At 40.1% G+C, this 19,711-nt stretch overlaps 1 protein-coding gene across 4 annotated transcripts in view; it reads right to left on the bottom strand.

Moving 5' to 3' along the window:
• The window catches only part of ARHGAP18 (Rho GTPase activating protein 18), a 90,871-nt gene that overhangs the window by 36,208 nt on the left and 34,952 nt on the right, over positions 1-19,711 (bottom strand). For 2 of the 4 annotated variants that reach the window (XM_038177097.2, XM_038177096.2), the window contains exon 2: positions 382-581. In XM_038177097.2, the coding sequence (XP_038033025.2) occupies positions 382-581 (200 nt within the window). Of the gene's footprint in view, positions 1-381; positions 582-1,941; positions 2,484-19,711 lie in introns of those variants that run through there. The other 2 variants (XM_072036018.1, XM_038177099.2) reach the window with 2 other exon arrangements.

Genomic DNA, 19,711 nt, shown 5'->3' with positions numbered 1-19,711 from the left:
CATTGGCTTGTGTCCTTAAGCATGGGGTTTCAATCCACAAGAGCTACAATAACAAACAACTTAAAAACTTACACAAAGTAAACTGCAAAATAAGCTTTATGATTCTTATGATCTGCACATACAGGCATCTTTCTCATTTTCTGCAAATACTGTTTAAAGTAAAGCCAGCCTTTTACTTATTCCTGATACAGTTCACTTTCAGTGCACTGTCTATTTCTGGTGTTATGTATTAGAAGCAACCAAATTTTCAACAATGCATGTTCAACAGAGCCCCTTTTTTCATCTAAATGTGTTTGGTAGGTGCCGTCTCTTGAAATAACACTTAAAGAAAATCCCTAAATCAGTACACTGCTAATCATTCACAACAATATTTTTCATTACCATCTGGCTCTTTCACTACAAGTGCTTCTCGTTCCTCATGATTATTTCTTCTGGTTTCATGGATGTTTTCAATTTCCTTAAAATAATCATCCAAAGACAGTTCATCCAAGGAGTCCTGGGAACCTGAGCGGTCAACTGACGCTCCATCCGGGGTCTTCTTGGAATTGTCATGGTTCATTGTATACTGGCCAGAACGACGGCTATTAACATTAAACAGAAAGCAATTCTTTGTTAGTATTTTAAAATACAGGATATCTTAATACCTCTGAAGGCAGTTAGCAATCAACTGTGTCAAAGTATCAAAGCAAGTTACCACCAACAAGCAAACCAAGATATTTAAATTTACTTTCAGTATCTAGAATATATTTTGAATTTAACCTTTCTGCTATACATATCCCCCAATCTGGAATGTCACAGGAGTCTGTTTCAAGAAGAAATAACAATTCCAAGTTCTGGTAATAGTAGTTATATCAAATCTCTAATTCAACTCGCAACAGTCAGTTCTACTAACTTCATGGTATGTATCTTCCCAGCACAACTGTTCATGAAGAATGTTTGAAAAGCACTTTTCTTCATGAGTAAGGTCTTACAGCTTGACAGTACCCCTAGGTTTTGCTTTGCTTTTCTATTTCTCTTTTTTTTTTTTTTCTCATGTTTAGCCTGCTACCTATGACGTTAATTATAAGTGTGAAAGGACAGTACTTCTACTTTGAAGTTATGGTTTGTGAACTGGTGAGTCTAAATGTATGATCAAGGTCACTCTTTGTTTCTTTCTATCTTGCTTCCTCTTCGACTGAAAGCCTACCATTTTTATAGTTTGATGTTACCAGTTTCCAGTACACCCTGCAAAATGTATCTTCAGAAAGCAATCTTTCATCTTAATTATAGCTGCTATTAGAAAAACGAAACCAACAAGCCAAAACCTCTAGGTCTAATCTTGACCCCGTTAAGGCACGGGCAAAAATTACCAGTGGTCCAGCAAAGAACTCATCTTAAAAAGTGCAAAGGTTGTTATGACGTAACTGAAACTGCAGGTCATCCCTAGAGTCAAATATACCAAAATAGAAGCCACAAACTGATTTATAGTATCATAAAGAACATGTGGATTACAGGATTAGCAACCTCATCTAACTTCAAAATCGGTCCTGCTCTGCATGGAGGCAGACTGGACCAGATGACCTCTAGCAGTCCTTTCTAAACCAAGGTACTCCACTACTACGCCAGTATATCCAAATTCTTCCTTGTATTAAAAAATACTAAGTTCTTAACACTTCAGGAACAGCTTCAGATGTATTTCATGCCTGAATTTCTCTCCATATTTAAAAAAAGCAGGGTTATGTTTGGGGTTAAGTAATAAATATCAGTTATCCCAAGAGAAAAACACAGCAAAGATCAAACTTTGTACATTTATTGCAATGTAAACCCAGTAAAGTAAGTCAGTCCTACCTTCCCATTTGGGTGACTTTGCAAGTTTATCTAAAATTAAAACAAAAGCACCTAGTCCCTACGTTTTATCTTGGGACAGCTGACCCTTTTTAGTTACCCCTAAGTAAAAAAAACATACCTTTCTCTCGAAGATAAGCCCCTTGTGTGTCCAGCTCACAGATCCTTTCACACCATACGTGCTTGATTCTCCGATAAGAAATACTAACTATATGGACTTTGCCTTTAAAGGTAAAGAGCCTTATGGAACCACTATCAGTTTCCACCCGCCCTGCCTCTCTGCTCCAGATACAAGTTAATAAATGACGATGAATTACGAAGATAATATGCACCCCAACACCATTCGGGATCCTGTCCCTATATGAATGCCCAAGAAAAAATACATAAAGGAGAATTAGGCTTGTGCCCCAATGGCAATAACAACACCTTGCAGTGAGTGCTGACCAGTAAGTACAATTTCTCCATGCATCTGACTTGGTCCTTAACCCTTTCCTTACAGACGTGTCCCGTTCCTGATCTGGGCTGCTTGTGAATCCAACAGCAATTATGTAAAATGATGGGCATGGAGGTAGGTCAGAAGCATCCTCAGAAGCTGGAGCAGGGGCAGTGCAGCCACTTAAAAAGCTGGCTGGGCTTTCAGGCATGGTTCAGCCTTCCTGCCTCAGACAGCCAAACATGCTGGATCCTTCCCAGGAGCAGACTCTGTACACTTGAACTGCCGAGAAAGGGAGGTCAGATTGCAGCTTATCATCTCTCTCTCCGGTCAACCATTCAAAGCTGCTTGGCAGCTTTTTGGTGGCCTTTCACCTTTGGAACAACCTGCTCTGGCTGACCCACCTCTGCTGAAATTTAACCACCGCCATGCACCATGCAAAAGGGAAAGCCAACAGACAGGATAGAGTAAAAGCATACACTTTGGGGGCACTCTGCCAATTTGAGGTGTGATCATCTGCAGCAGGCCACACATCCAAGGAAATGCTCATCCTGTCCTTCCAGAAAAGGAAGCTCCTTAGCTTCCCCAGATTAAATCACACCTCAGAGAAGAGAAGACTGTGCCCTGAAATGCACAGCTGGCATCTGGCACAAAGACTCAAGGCCATCTTCAGGGTCCCGTGAGCATTTACTGCATACCAAAAACACTCCCTTAATTCTCAGAGACTGCACGCTTCAATGACAGCTCTCAGGTTTGCTCTAGACGAACAAACGTAAGCTCCTTTTCTTCTAAGGCTCTCCACAGCCCAACCTCTCCATCTCCCGTTGATGAATCAGCACAGCACCTCCCAGCTTTGCCCAGGCCATAACGCCGCCCGGCACTATGAAAGCCATCACTGAGAAGCACGTGAGCAACCAGGAAAGACTCCTAAGAAATGCTTGCATGGAAACGTCACTGCTCTGCTACCAATCTCTCTTCCACCTTCCATTTAGCCTTCAGGCCTGCTAAAGCTATTGGGCCAGAGGTGGCAGCACTCAGGCTGTTCAGGAGCTGAGGCCGCAGATCATCACGCTGCTCACACCCTCCTCATTCCTCCTTTTTATTGCCTGGTCTGACGCTATCAATCTGCTAGCTCCAATTTCTGTTTAGGTGGCGAATCCTTTCAAAGCCATCTTGTTCTGAACGTCTCCACACCCACAATTAACATTTCTATGGGCCAGGACATAAATAGGCTCACGTTGCAAAAGAAAATTCCTTAAAATTCAGCTGATAAAGTAGGTCAGATCTTCATGCACTTTGCTTGGTTCCAGTTTTTTTGCATGTCCTACAAGAGAAGGATGCCAGTGAAGCAGTATTTGGTGTGTAATCTGCACGGCAATGGTGCCAGGCATCCTCATCTCTGCCTGTCCTATAACCTCTGGGCAAAATAAGGCACAACCAAGAGGAAGAGCCACTGACAATAATGAGCACACCGTGATACCATGTGGTTGGTGTAGAGGAAAAAGACCAAAAAAAAAAAAAAGCACAATAAAGGTTGTCAATTCAGATTTTCATTTTTACATACCTATCGACAAGACCAAAACACGGGACTTCCAATGAGACTTTCTGACAAATTCAATCCTTTTTCAAAAATACACTTAGCAAGCACTAGTTGTGTATCAAAAAATAAAAACACATAGGTGGGAACAAGTTACAATCAAGAAAAAAAGAGAGAAGGGGAAAAGCAATCTTAAAATCATCTTAGTAAGAAGATTCTAAACAACCTAGAAGAAAGACACATTTAAAAAAATATTTCATCTCACATTGACAGCGAGATTCATAAAATATCAAGCTTGAAAAATTATCAGTAGGAAATAAACACATTCCATTAAAAAAAAAAAAAAGTACAACTATTACTCTGGCTGCAGGAAATATGGAAATATGTCACTTCTCCAGCATGTTCTGAGGTTTTCAGTTGTTCAGCTTTTCTGTTTAAAATTTGAAGAACTGCTGCTGTCCACATGTACTTTCAAGGAAATCTATTTTCTTCCCCCCAGAAAATGTAAACATCTGCTAATAAACACAGTCACTTAAACTAATTTTCAAACTTATTTAGCATTCCAGATTACTAAGTGGTAAGCTCACTCTCCAACAGGTTTTCCCCAGAAAACACTTGTTTCCATTAAGGTCTTAGCTAACAACACACTCGAACTCCATTAAAATCTTATTAACATCTATTTCTAATTACTAGTAAATAGTTCACCCTCCAGATAGCTTTACAGGGCGTAGTGTAATACTCTCATTTCCAAACTATACAGTCAACTCTGACCTCTGAAACTCAGACACTTGCCCTTCACAGTCGATAAAGATTTTTGCCTACTTATCTCAGTATAAAACTGAGCCTCCCAGTAGAAAACCCACTCTTCAATATAATTAAACATTCCTTTATTGCAGTCTCTTACGAGAGATATCTTCTTATCCCACCCACCGGAGATGCATTTATTTATTAGGAACATCAAGGATGTGAGACGAGGCACTCCAGCTCTTCCAGAGGGGAGCCATTAAAAGCAATTCTTGTAATGAACACCACTTGTTATACATTTCGTATAATTATGAGGACACAATTTATATGGAAAGAAACCAGATTTGGATTATTTCACTAAGCACTGAGAAGCCTCATGTTGTGGCAAGTACTTAACAGAGAAGAATTGTATGTAAATATTTTCTTAGGCCTTCCTTTGGTGACCAACTGCTTCCTTTCTCAGCATGCAAGAAAATGTGACCCTTCACATTAATCACTGTTTTACACAGTTAAAAAAAATCTTCTCCAGGTACTGTCAGTCTGAGTTTTAATTCATCAATAGCCACTTTATACTGTATTTATTCCCCACAAAAATCTTTCCTATGAAATCTTAACCTCCCATCTGTTTCATTGCACATTTAGCAGTTCATAGCTGATACCTATCACAGGTAAACCACACTAACTGATTAATCTCCAGTTGTTAAGGTGCACTTTCACTGGTGTTACTCATAAATTTGGCTCAAGGAAAGCTAATTTCACCTTTACTTCCATTCTTCTCCCTTAAGGAATATGGATTATGTTGTATTTTAAAACAGTGAGTGATGAGGAAAAGATAGCTTTGTCATTCCTTCAGTACTAGCCACTAATTCTGGAACTGAGTATGATCTTTCTTTCTTCATCACTATGCAAGTATAATAATTGTATGGTATCCCTATATACTATATATATGGATGTATATGCATATACAGATGTGTAAATATACTAAAAGCTGGTCGATGTGTAAATATACTAATAAATATACAATATATGTGTAGATTAGATGTGTAATATACTAAAAGGTAGAAATGCTAAATGCAAGAATGTTCATAGTCAGAAAAACTAGGGGATACATTGGTGAACCAAACAGAATAGCTTAACAGTTTTGAAAGAGAAGTGGAGTTCCTCTGACACTATTACTACAGGAAAGCTCACTGACTACAGTAAAGGACAAAATCCAACTTCTACAGGCTGTGTGAACATAGAACAGAAAAATTCTAGTCCCTATAATCTGTCATTTTCTTCCTGAAAAAAAAAAAATAAATAAAATGCAAGAATGGATGAAATGCAAGTGAAACGGAGGAGTGGGAAACACTTTTTTCTAAACTTAAATCGTGAATTTCTATAGCGATCTTTTTTTCCACCTGTTTTTCACAAATTTTTGAATCAAAAATTCAGGCCTCATTCATTCCCAAATAAAAACTGTCACAACTATAGAGGTATCACAGCTGAAACAGGGGAAGAGACCACCTGATTAACTACTGAGTTTTGATTAGGATTACTTAGGATTTGGCTTTTGGGGGTTAAACAAACATGGTCCTTTTACACAGCTGCCTAACAAAGCCTACGGGAGTCTTAATATTGTCTTCAAACAGGCTCTATTAGTTAACTTTTGTCACTGAGAACAATGAATTAAAAAAGAAAAAAAAAAAGCATTGCACTAGCAAGCAATATAATTACTTGTCAGACTGGATTATTACATCTACTAAAACTGTACGCTGAAAATACAATCTTCACATTCTTGACCTTAAAAGCTTCTTTAAGTAAGCCTGGCCATAAACCATTGCTATTGGGGTTCTGGTACATGCACCATGTTGAGCACCACAGCCACTTTAAACATATTGTGTCACCCCCATAAAACAGCACTTTGCTGACTACAGCTATAAGTCAGCAGCAACTTCTTAAAAGCCCAAGCAAACAGAGTCATCACTTCCAAAGCCAGTGTCCATTTGGCCATTTCCATAAAAGCTATTAGTAGCAGCACTGTAGCCATACTTCAGCTGATACTGGGGGTCACTGGTGCTGAGCATCATACAAACCCACGGTTAGAGTTAACAACCTGATAAACAAGGTACACAAAGGCTGTGAGAAAGGAAAAGAGGGGTGGGTACTTGGCCTGAAGAGCTGAAGCAATGCTATTCAAATTCATGGTGCAAATCAGTGACACAAACAAGAATAATACTCGGATCTCTGGAGTCTTTCCCCATGGACCAGTGAGTTTTAAAGATTGAGATCTGACCCACAGTGAGCTGCAAGGCAGATAAAAGGAAGCACTTTTGCTGTGTGTTTGTGATAAACTCCAGCACCACGTCTATAAATAGAGCAGCTCTCTTAAAACAGACTTATCTTGTTGATATAGGAGTTACAAAGTTAAGAGTGATTCTCATAAGTAATTTTTAGTTTGTACAAAGGCTAAGTAGATTTAAACAACCAATTAATTTATTTATTTTTTTAAAAAAAGCAACCTTTGGGTACTGTGACCCATTTTGGTAACTAATTACTGAGCAAATCACATGCATGGGATGCTGAGCTCTTAAATATAAATACAGGACTTCCCAAGTCCTTTGCAAACTTAATGAACAATGAAAAAGATAAGGAGAGGGAAACAATGTGGTCTCCAGTCCAACTTTTCATCCCAAGAGCTGCACTACAGAAGCAAGGGACTAAGAAAAGCTCCCCCATCCCTTTCCTCCTTTCAAGAAGCCAAGTAGCACCACAGCAAGCACAGACTTCCCATCTGAATTAACTAGGAACACCCTAATCTAGTGATTGCAGCAGTTGCCTGGCTGGAGCATCCCATTCTCTGAGATGCCTGCCTGGGAAGTGACCTACAGACCTTCCCGCCGCCACGGCACCTAGCAGAGGCATTCTCATTTTTCACAGTTTCTAGACAAAGCTAGACAAACAACCCAAATGATCAGCTACGAAAATAAAGACCTTGATTGCAAGCACATGTTAAATCAATAATATTTATTACTAAATCACTTATTCTAATTGGTTTCTACCTGATCTTTAAGAAATTTAAAGCAACCCCTCAGCAATACCTAATGAGACCCAAGTCTGGACAGTGATATCCAATCCAAAGATACTTCTCACCCCTTTTGAAGTGCTTCCTAACTTTTAGAAGGCATTGCAGAAACTTCAGCCTGAGCTTGAATTTCAGCTTTTTATTCTAGCTTAGATCTTGCCATTTGTTGCAACAAAAAGGGCTGAGCAAGGAGAATTGGGTCTCTTAGGATTTCTTCTAATACCCTCAGCTGCTGCTACTACCTGCTCAAAACTGTAGAGATTAGGGGGGAAAAAAAAAAAAAAAAGAAAAAAGAGCTGTCATTTTAAACACCTCCATGAATAATAAATGCCAAACTTAGGACTGCCAGACTACAGGCCTAAAAATTATATATATACACACACATACACTATACTGTTTCTTGACATATCCTCATTACTGTACTATTTATCCTATACTGCTTCCAGATACATCCTCATTATATTTAAGTAACATTTTACCTCATTGAGCATGTCCTTTCCCTCTCCTTTCACAACCCCTACCTGTCACTGCAGAAAACAGGAAGGAAACTGTAGCAATAATCAGAATACTGCACTTATTATTGTGGCAATTATTAGAATATTACACTTACTATTCTAATCCACTACACCAAAGATAGGAGATTGCAGATACTATGCCAAAAACTAATCTGCCCGAACTATATGCAACATTTCTTAGCTAAGAAGATTAAAATATTTCATGACATTTCCTTTAATAGAACATCTTGTTCCTACAGAGCCATTTAGACTCCATCTATATTCTACTTCTGATTAGGTAAATTATAATTATGTTAAACTGATATACATACACACACTATCTAAAATGGTGTATAGATCACTGGCCTCTGTGTATGTATACATGAAAATAATAATACATGAAATAATTTATTATCAAAACAGGTGTTACAACTGTAACAGATACGCTTTTAGAACATTTGCAAAAAAAAAAAAAAAAAAAGTTATTTGATTTGCCATTCCAGATTCTTTAGTGATAAATGTGATCTTGTTCCACTCCCCAAAAAAGGAGAATTACAATTCTGGATTGAAAACTGCAGCCATGAAGCCAATCCCCCACAAAATGACAAAACTAGTTGCATTTCCCTGTTTTTTGGTGACTGTTGTATTCCAGTGTCTGTACTGTTCAACAGTCTCAATACAGGCTTTTAGCTTTTATTCCGTGACCATAAAGTACAGACACCTGCTTATTGCTTTTACTGAAAGGTAAGTCTCATGGCATTCAGTTTTAAAGCTTCATATAGATCATTTATTATCACTATTAGCTAAACTAAGGAAGTAATATCAGAAGTTTTTGGTTTTAGTTCTGCTTTGACAAAATGAGGTAGCCTGTGTTGTCTCAGGTTCTGTCACCCTACTCCTTTTAATTCATTCTACTTAAATGAGAACTCCCAAAGGTTTTGAAAATGTATTTTTTTCCCATATACATAAATTTCTAGTTCAAAAGCATATGTTTTAGAAAGGAAAATAGCAATCAGTTCCTGGAAGTGTCAAATCCGCCAGCGGGGAAAACAAGGGGATGAGGGTAGCTAGGTGGCCTGTGTAAGTACAGTCACATCACTGCACCGCTTTGGAAGCACCTCAGCAGCTCATGCACACTTTCAGAGGGGCTGGAAGCATTACATCACTGAACGAAAAGAGAAGTCGGTTTCCAAACTGACTCTGTATCTTTCACTCAGTATGTTTCCATTCCATTCAACTCTGTGTTTAAAACTCTAGGTGCACACAAAACACACTGCACACAGCTGGGAAAACAAGGGAATGAACGGTCCCACTTGAATCTCCTCTCATATTTTTGGCTCTGTCCCTTGCTGAGTTATCTACCTTTCTCATTCCTTTTAAATGACTTCCACATCACCTGTCTCCATACGGGCACTTTTGTTTTCCTCTGCAGTTTTAGTTCTTTTATTCTCTACAATTAATATCAATCATGAAAATACATCAAAATATGTTCTCTACAACTCTCGTGCTGCTTATTGGAAAAAATATTCAAATACATCATATACATTTTTAAAGTACACTTTTTGTGTAATCTTCTAAGAGAACCACTGGAACTAATCTCCCAACGAAGAGAATAAAACCTGTGTGAGATTACTTCAGGCTCTACAAATATCAAAGAGCATAAAATAAGAAGTGAAGTAGATACAGTATTTGTAATTCCATTATTGAGAGGCACAGAGGGGGAAGATTTAAATTATTTATTTTTCTTTTCACAGTGGAAAAAAAAAACAAGCACGTCAACAAAGCCCGATTTAAGCTATCCTGGCAAATACCAGGGCCATCTACTAAAGAACAGCTACAGCCATGAAATGATATCAGAGGCACTTTTGTGCCTTTAAAAGCAATTAGCTCTTTAAAAGCATTAGCTCTTACCATGTTAAAAGACCTATTAATTAGACCTATAACCCTGTTAGTTACTAATATAAAGCCTACAGCACAATTCAGTCGTTTTGTTTATGCTTGAAGGAAGTTGGCACACATTCCCAGTCACTTTATTACAACATAATCCTTACATTCAGTATAAACTGTAAATGAATTTGCATGAGCGTCCCCAAACAGCAGGCAAGAAAAGCCATGCAAGAGTCTCAAGACATTTCGTAAGGAAACTGTTCTCATTAACCAAGCAAGCCACCAGCGAGACTAAGTGGGTAAGTGTACAAAAGCTGGAAGAGACTGCCTGCAGAAATAACCACTGACAAGGCGGGATACGGGCCTGTCCAGAAACAAGCCAAGTGCCAGCAATGTCAATAAATACCCGTAAAGGCAAGAGGACATGGGGGAGAGAGGCCTCAAGGGCACTGTCAGGGACATGCAGTGTGGGCTAGGTCAGGTTCAAGGATCAGGAAGAAGGAGTTTGCAACCCAGCCTCCTAGGCCAAAGGACATCAGCTTCAGAAGTGGTCACTGTGGTTTCACCTGCTCTTGGAGGAGCAAACACACACAAAAAAAGCTGTGTACATACGTTGCTGCACATGAGACAAACATGCTTGGTGGAACATCTCTACTAGGTGCCACACAGAAAGTGCCACAGCAAAGGCAGAGGGCAACGCAAATTACCCTGATCCAGCTGTGTCCTTCACATGGCCCCTTCCCAAACAGCCACTGTCACCTCAGCAGAAGAAAAGAGATTGAGAAAGGCTCCCATGCACAATTCTCACATTTTGTGTTTGAGGGTAACTGTTAAAAAGCCAGGACTCTCCAGAACCTTTGCAACTTCTCCTTTCCTATCCCATCCCTTTTTCTAAGCAGATTCCCAGGGAATACCTGCTGCAGGGATGTAGCAGCTAAATTGCGGGCAGCCCTCTCTGTCACATGCACTAATGAGCACTTACAAAGGCTTGGTGTCCTATGACCCAGCAGGAACCCCACTAAAGAAAAAAAAATACATTAATATACTCCCCCCCCCCCTCATATCGCTGATAGCCTCTACATGTCAGCAGACAAACAGGGAAGCAGAAAGCTTCTCAGAAGCACAGATTCTGTCCTTTTCTCCCCCCTCTGCTTCCATCTCTGTTTTCCAAATATTGGCAGAAAAAGCATAAAAATGCAAATTTTTTCCAACCAAGCTCTCTGCAAAGCTTTAATGGCTTTTGAATGAAAAAAAAAAAAAATCCATCCCTTCACTTACAAATTAAGTATACAGACGTACAGCTACCAATTTGAATATGCAAATGCTTTCATGTGCAGGTTTGGAAACTAGCAGGAACCATGTCATGAAAGCCTGGTCTGTAATTTAAGAGCTCCGGATGCTCAGTTGTTTCACTCCCACAGCTAAGAAAAAACTTTCCATGTTCAGTGGAAATGTCCTCTAATCCAGAATGGAGGTGACACCGAAGAAGGCGCAATGGGTTTTCTGATGTCAAGTTTGCAAGAAGCAATGGGCAGTAATTACCGAAAGTAATTCATCTCTTCTCATAGTTTGGGTCTCCCTTGTTAGGATGTCACCAGCCACTTAATGACTGCCACAGCCTTCACAACTGCACTTTCTGGTAACAAGGTCTGGGCATCAGCACTGGAATACAATGACAGAACTTCCAACAGCAAGGTCTGAAAAGAGGCTTTGTTTTGTTCCATGAGAGGGGACAAGCAAAGAGAACACAATAGAAAATAAACGATAGGGGCAAAAACAGAGAAGAAACAAATGCTGGAAATTAAGAAAAATTAAACAGAAAACATGCAGAGTAAATAACCAATTATTTAATAGGACCAACTATTCAAAATGAAAAACAAGCCTTACAAAACAATCCTGTATGTATTAGTTGGTCTACAATTTTACACATATAACCCTTGCTTTTCCTGTTTCCTCTAAAAACATTACATTCTGATTTTTTTTTTTTTGGAACAAACAGGCTCTTCCATGTGGGCATATGGGCAGCAAGTTCATCAGAACTTAACACACTTGTGGAAGACGACGTCAGAAGGCAAGAGGGAATGTTCAAAACTGTTCAGAAGGGGAAGGCTTATAGTCACAGCCTGCAAAGGCTGTTGGCTCTGCAGCTGAAAAAAATGTGCTGCTTTGTAAAATAAGGAATTATATGTTTTAAGAATTATAGAGACTAAAGAACAAAAGAGTTCTTATCAACTTTTGTTTAAGCTACGTTTATCAAAACAAGGATGCAGCCAAGGACTGCAAGAATTCTGGGATTTAAGTATTAACTACTGCTATTAAATTAAAAAACAAACAAACAAACAAAAAAACACTTTATAAATAAAAGTTAATTCTTAACAGAAGTTATTTAGGAAAATTGTTTGTTATCTTTCCTAACCAACACCCCTTTCTTTACCAGCATCTGACAAACACGAAAGATAACACTTTCTAAATCACCATGTACGTGTATGTGCTATATATATGTGGTTTTTCAGCTGATAACATTCTCCATGATTACCATTCTATTTTGGAAGATGGCAATTAGTTATATAAAGCAATGCTGTAACAAAGTATCAATCACTCCTTTCAAAATGATTGCATCACTAATATTAGCCGCAACTCTTACCCTAGATGCCCAAACAAAACACTTGAGTGCAGGGACAACTGCCAGCAAAAAATGCAAGTGAAAAATTATGTTGTACTCTTTTAACTGTCCCGATGTAGCTAGAGGTTAAATCCCTGACTTCAACTTTAGACATATTCCTTTGTGTAAACACAGTAAAAATAACACTTATTTGTAACACTAGGAAGCTATGATTATCAACCCCAGTAATAATCAGGGAAAATGAAATACAGTGCTTCATATAAAACATCCTAGAACTCAAACTAGATGCAATCTATATGCCAGTGTTTCTATAAACTCCTATTTTCTTTTGCTGTATGTACATACAGTGTGTACAAAAGAACAAGAAAATGTGATGTGCTCAAGTATTACATTCCATAATTTTTCATTACAGGACCAAGCTCCCAATGCTAGACATCTGTGCTTCACATTACCAGACACATCTACAAATAAATACCAGATGTTTTTATACCAAATCATATGTGCATAGAAAAAAAAAAATGCTGTGTACAATATTAAGTCACATGCAAAAATTCCATTCTAATTAATTTGAAAGCATCATATTATGACAGTGGCCCAAGCTTGCAATTCAGAGGAAAGTAAAAGGAGGAAACAGCCAGCCTGAGTGGACTTGATCTGGGTGCACAGAGCAGTGACATTTCTAGACAGGGAAGGGAACAAGATCTGAGGCAACACTGAGCAGAAGCTGCAGGGCACCCTGCAAGTCCGATCCTGGCTCCAAACCTGCACTGCCCGACAGCTCTGTCCTGTCCCCATCCCTCACACCACCTTGCCATGTTGGGCAGTGGCATTCCAGCTCTGAAGTGCTCCCTGAGGTTCCCTAAGCACTCAGGGTGCACCCTCCGTCACAGCAGAACCAGCACATACCAACAGGGCTGGGGAGGCAGTGAAGGAAGCAAACATCTCAGAGCCTGATCTGAGCGACAAGTACATCCTTCGAGTTCAGACAAGGTGACACAGTTCGGCACCTTCCTACCAGGCATACTAAATTAAAAACATCCTTAATGTTTTCTTGTTGTTGTTTGGTTGTTGTTGCTTGGTTTTTTGTTTGTTTGTTTTTCAATGGAAAATTCATTCTTGCAATCTTGTTTTTTTTGGATACAGGAAATATTTGGATACAAGAAATTTTTTGGATACAAGAAGTAGCCAAGTAGCCAACTAAGTAGCCAATTGTGTCTCAAAAAATAACGAACAATTCCCTCAGCAAATAAGGCAAAGTCTTACATACTTATGAAGACTGTACAAGTGCCAAGTGGTTAACACAGAAATGGAAGCATACACTTGTTAGCAACAAAGGGGTTTAAAACCTACAGTGTAAGTTAACAGAAGAATGGCAAGAGAACTATAAATCTCATTCAGAAGTTAACCAATTAGAATGATTTCTAATGCCCTCTAAAAATAAATGACTTTTTTTTTTTTTAACAAGTATATACAATATTGTCTCAAATGAGGTAATACACTGAAGTTGTCTCTTCCACAGAGTGCCCCGAGTAATGCTCTTCAGCTGAAATTCCTTCTCTGTTCACACTGTCTTCACACCAGAGCAACCTTCGAGTGTCCCAGGGCAGATATGCCCAAGGGCAACACCTCCAGGCCCTTCTGCCCTTTACAGTAACTTGCAAGGCTCCAACACCACCTTCTGAGCACCCTTCTTGGAGTGCCACAAATCCACAGCCTGAAAAATCACGTGCCAGACCCTGCGATGTGCCAGATCCCTCCATACTCACAGGCAGGGCTCTTCAAAGACAGCACAACAGGAAGGCAGCCAGCCTGTCACACACCCAGGGTTATTCAGGGGAGATAGAAGGGTATCATTGTTTACTAGGAGAGACAACATGGGAGAGGTCCAGCCACCAGGTCTGTCAGAGGACTGTATGACAATATTTAGCAGAGTCAACTAGATGCAAAACTCAAGCACACCACCTGCTCTGTGCAAGTCACCACCCTCCCCAGCCACAGCAGACAGCATTTCTTTATTCAGAAACAGTGACAGGTCAACATCCACAGAAAGAGCATCAGCATGACCTCAGCACAGTACCTCCACCAACAGCTAGGCTTTCTTCTGCTGGATGTTGCCATCAGACATCCAAGGCAATGTTGTGATCCTTTGAGCAGCTAAGCCACCTCTCACAAAAAATCCACTGCCACTGTTTTTTCCTTTGTATTACTCATTCACATTGACACAGCAGAAGACTTGGATTCCCCAGCTGTGCAAAGGACTTAGTCTGGCCCTCGTCATTAGTTTTTCAGGACAATCACATCTGTCTAGCAGTTACCCACATGTGAGTCTGCCACAGCTGTGTATGCCAGCCACCTTGGCTTTCTTCCAAGCTATGAAGCCAGAGAAACTTGGGCAGGAAGACCTTGGTATATCCTGCAGAAGGAACATGCAAGACATTTTGGTCGTATCTCTTTAACTTTAATAATTTCCTCAGTATTACGGAGAGCCCACTCAGACAGATGATGACCAGGCAGAGTCCTGCTTACCCTGCAGCACCAACTTGGTGACAACCATGCAAAGCAGGGGCTTCTGAGAAAGGAAAACATGGGGCATGAGGGATCCTTGGTAAAGGAAAGAAGACAAAGTAACACCCTCTTCTGTTGTCAGGGTCACAGGCCTCCTCCTTAGGACACTAGATGGATGTAGATGCCCTTTCAGTAGCTTGGGACAACTGGTTGTCCCATGGCCCCTCAGTGCAGCAGTACTCTCCCACCCTTCTCAGATGGCAACCAGCTGGAAGCAGGCTGGGCAGCACAGACAGCAGCAGTAAGATAGTGGACTTCATGAGGTAAAGTTGCCAAGCTATTGACTGACAGACCACCCTGGTGGACAGCTATTGATGAGGGATACAATAAACTTTGGGAGGAAAGCCTGAGACATGTGTTCTGTACCTCCCAGAGCTAATGAGGCCAGCCTCCAGGCAGCTTTCATATCAATACATGAATGTCTTGCTCCTGATCCAGAAGACGAAAAAGCTCTCTGGGAGTTGCTAGCAATGGGCCTGCATCGCCACATTTGGCAGAGGCAGTGCCAATTCCTGCCTCCAGCAATTCAGCCGTGTCCTGAACACGCCTGAGAGAAACTCTGCTGGACTTGTTCAGCACCAAGCAATGTAACCTAACTTCTGGGACAGACACTGGCCACACCAGTGCACATATGTTTCTGCCTGCCCCCTCCTTCAGAGGAGGCACCAGCCCCTTCTCCCACACAAGCTGCAGCTGGCAGCCACATGCTGGTAGGTAAAATCCACCACGCAGCTGTTGAAGGACAGCAGCAAGCAAGGCCTTACAGCACCTCACTCCATACGGAGTAAAGATTGAAAGGTCCTTGCTAGAGGCACTTGGGGACCTGCTGTGCAGATGCAGACAAAGCATTTTCACCACTTGCATGGCCGTTGGGGGTTCAGTGGGGCCAAAGACCACACTCAATAGCATGCCTCTGGTGTAATGGTATCTTCATATTGAATTCTAAATACCAGCTGAAGAATCCCTGCTTTATGCTTTCACAGTCACAGAAGAATAGCCCATTGTAGCCTAGAAGCTCAGGGGTCCCACCACGAAATGTAGAAGCTGTGGGGATCCTTTTCTCGTGCTGAAAAGGCTATACAAGGGCCAGATGGATTCCGTATCATCCTAAATGATACGGAACTTCATTAAAAAGTGACTTAATTTTAAAAATGCTATTGACCGAATTCTGACTGCAGAGCTTTTTACATCTCCTTTAGAGCTCTGCTGTCCCTTCACTGAAAAGATCTTTTGATTCACTGGTGGTTTTCTCCCCTTTTATCCATGCTGCTGCAGCCCACCCCTTACGCTGTTCATTATCTCTCATGAAAGTCCCATATACACACACTCTGAGAAGCCACCATAGATACAGGGAGGATATGAAAAGCCACCATCGATACAGGGAGGAAAACAAAGTGATCACTTTGCATCCAAGTAAGTCAGGTATTTCCAAGGCAATATCTGCAGCAGGAAGATGGTTCAGCTTGCTACAGAATGGAAAGCTTGGAGAAGACCCCTGTTGCTAACAGAAATACAGTGCTTCACATAAAGCACCTCAAATAAGGCACAATCCATTCGCCCATGCTGCTATAAACTCCTGTTTTGTTTTGCCATATGTACATACAGTGTGTACAGAAGCACAAGAGCAATGTTATGTACTCTCAACTACTACCACCTGTGATTGTACACAGATGCAGAAGATGTGCTCCAGCAATTCCATAAACTTGTTGTTGTGTACGGTAAAAATACTTTACACATTACATGCATTATTGCAAGTTATTTCCTTGTTTAAAGTACTACCAATGGCTTCTGGAGACAGCAGCAGCTTGAAATGGGACAAAGGACTGTCTCCAGCTGGCTCAGAACAAGCCACAGAATCAAAACATGATAGTTGAAGATAAAAATAGAAACTTTAAAGGATTACAATTTCCTCATTGATTACTGTAAGCTGCAGAAATGTTGCTCCTACTTTGAAAAGCATCTGAAGCTTTCAGAGTATGCTTCACTGAACAGTTTTGTTTTTCTACCTTATGTCAAAAAATCTTACTTCATACTAATATTTTGACTCTGATAAATTTCATCAGTGTTCAGAAGAATCTTATTATAACGTAAACTACTGGTGAGTACAAATTCTTAAAAACAAATGGAAAATAATTCAATTATAAAGAACATATTGGCATAAATGTTTCTTTGAATTCAAAAATGGGGAATGCTTCTAAGAAATAAAATGAAGGATAAGAAGTATGTTCAGCTTTCTGTAACATGTTCAGTTTCTTATGCCCACAGTGTGGTGGCATAATGGAATAACTTACTTAAATAATTCACCTAGGAAGCTTTGGATGAAAGTGATAGTTGAATAGCCTTTATAACTGGAACAATGGTCTGTAAAATGTAAAATTGCCCAGTTACCTCTCATTTTTAGACTTCCAGCTTCCCAAATATTCTTATGAACAGGTTTGGTTTGTGGCTTTTATTTTTCTTGCCTTTTTTTCCCCAAAGATCTGACAATATTATGGAGTATCTGGTGGACACCAGAAAACTTTTTCAGTTTTAATAGCTTTTAGGCAGCTGTCCACTTTTTTGAACAAAATATATTAGCATATTCAGATGCAACCTTGGTTTTTCTATTAACTCCTACTAGTGATTTGTGCAAGATTAGCTACTTGGAGAAATAACCTCTAAGCAGTTGAAGCTTTATTGGATCAAAGTTGAATTACAAGTTTATTAGAAAATATCTATGTGAGAATACTCAGAGGGTGAGAAAGAAATAGGGTTCAAAAAGCTCCAAGAGAGTAACATTAGAGAGCATGATACAAAAGGCACCAGTCTTGTCCAGAATCAGAGGCTGTGCACCTGTGTCAACACCACACCACACACAGGGGAAAAAAAAGAAATGGAAAAACAAAAGGCCAACCCAGGCTGAAGGAAAGGTTTCCCAGTTTAGGCTCAAACCACATGAATGCAGACAACCGTGTGTCTTTGGGGATGGAAGCAACATACCTATCAACTGAGCAGGCTCACGCTGGTGCTCAGCTAAGGTCTGGGCACACTGCAATGGCCATGTGCCCCCAGCACATCCTGATGATCTGCCCACTGCAGAGGGCCTGGCATTCATGGGACAGGGAACACCTCAGTGCTAAAAAGCAGCCAAGAACTGGGCTCCAGGCTCCTGTGAAAGTCTAGGTACAGGATTAGATTATAATACACCATTTGAAAGGTTTGAAAAGACTGTCATGTAAAGTTGCTTATGCTGAATTAGTCTTTGTTGTTTCATTCCACACTGTTCCCTGCCCTTTTGCTCACTGGCATGGTCCTGTGCAGATGTGCTGACCCACTGTCTGGCTCCAGCTGCATTTTTCAGACCATCTGCTAGCTGCTAACTGTTACCTACTAATTAACAGCGTATCTTAGCAGCTTCTTCGAAAGTATACAACAGAAACTGAAGTTGTGCCTTTCAGAGATCAAATATATACATATACTTAAATTGAAACTTAACAGAAATCGTAACAGCCTATATCGAGGTCTGTGTTTAGTGAAATCTGCATCAAATAATTCTGCAAACAAACAGCGAATTAAATTGTCTAAGAGAATGTGTCCCCCACACTTTCTAAGAGATGACTAAACTTTAACAATCACTTCAGAAGTCCAAGAAAGGCCCCAAAACCAGAAGACTGACAGCATTGCACACATTTTACTACCATATGTCTTCATAAGCTGTTTTCTGATCTGAAGTACAAAGTGCCAAATACCACATTTCACAGCATGAAGCTCATAAAGTTTCCCATAAACGTTCATGAGCATCTTCTACTTACACAGAGAAAAAAGATCATATTTCAGTTTGTGCTTGTATGCACGTAAGAAATTTACACAAATATGTATTTTTCTAAGCTTTAACCTCAAAGAAGAACAAGTACCACAGTGCAAATATCCTTCTCTGAAAAACGAAGGCAGGAAGAATTTGGGTCACTGGACAGATGCTTGAACATTTTAATTAGTGCATAATATTTTTACTGATATTTGTAATGTCTTATTACTTAATGCCCTAGTCTCTTTTACCCTTATATTAGAAAATATTACTGTGATGAAAAGTTGGTTGTGTTTCTTATAGGAAATCCTATGAGTAATTCTGACTATTCTTATTTATGATACTGCTTCAATGTACTTACTGCGTGCACTATGAAACTAAAGCGACCTTACTAGTGCAAAGTTCAGAGCAAAGAAAGGTGTGTTTAAACAAGACATCAATCAGCAAACTTTCACAAGCTTATCAACTAATAACCAACTACAATTTAGAAGTTGCGATTTAATTTACCTCATTACAGCGTGTGGGAATCAAAGCTGGGGTTTTGTTTCTTTTTTGAGAAGCACGCTGCACTGTGCAATTTGCACATGATGAGGGGAAGGCAAGCTCTCTGCAGCTCCGTAGTAAGGGCGTGGGTGCTCCACAGTATTCCCCACCAGGGAACGCCACTGGATCCCAAGGATCTCTCCTCGTGCTGCAACGTGCCTTTTGCAGGCAGAGGACATGCACACTACTGAATCACTGAATGGCATGTCAGGG

This window comes from Anas platyrhynchos, chromosome 3 (assembly GCF_047663525.1).
Source record: "Anas platyrhynchos isolate ZD024472 breed Pekin duck chromosome 3, IASCAAS_PekinDuck_T2T, whole genome shotgun sequence".
Classification (NCBI taxonomy): domain Eukaryota; kingdom Metazoa; phylum Chordata; class Aves; order Anseriformes; family Anatidae; genus Anas; species Anas platyrhynchos.
This window is presented reverse-complemented; position numbering and strand designations above follow the sequence as displayed.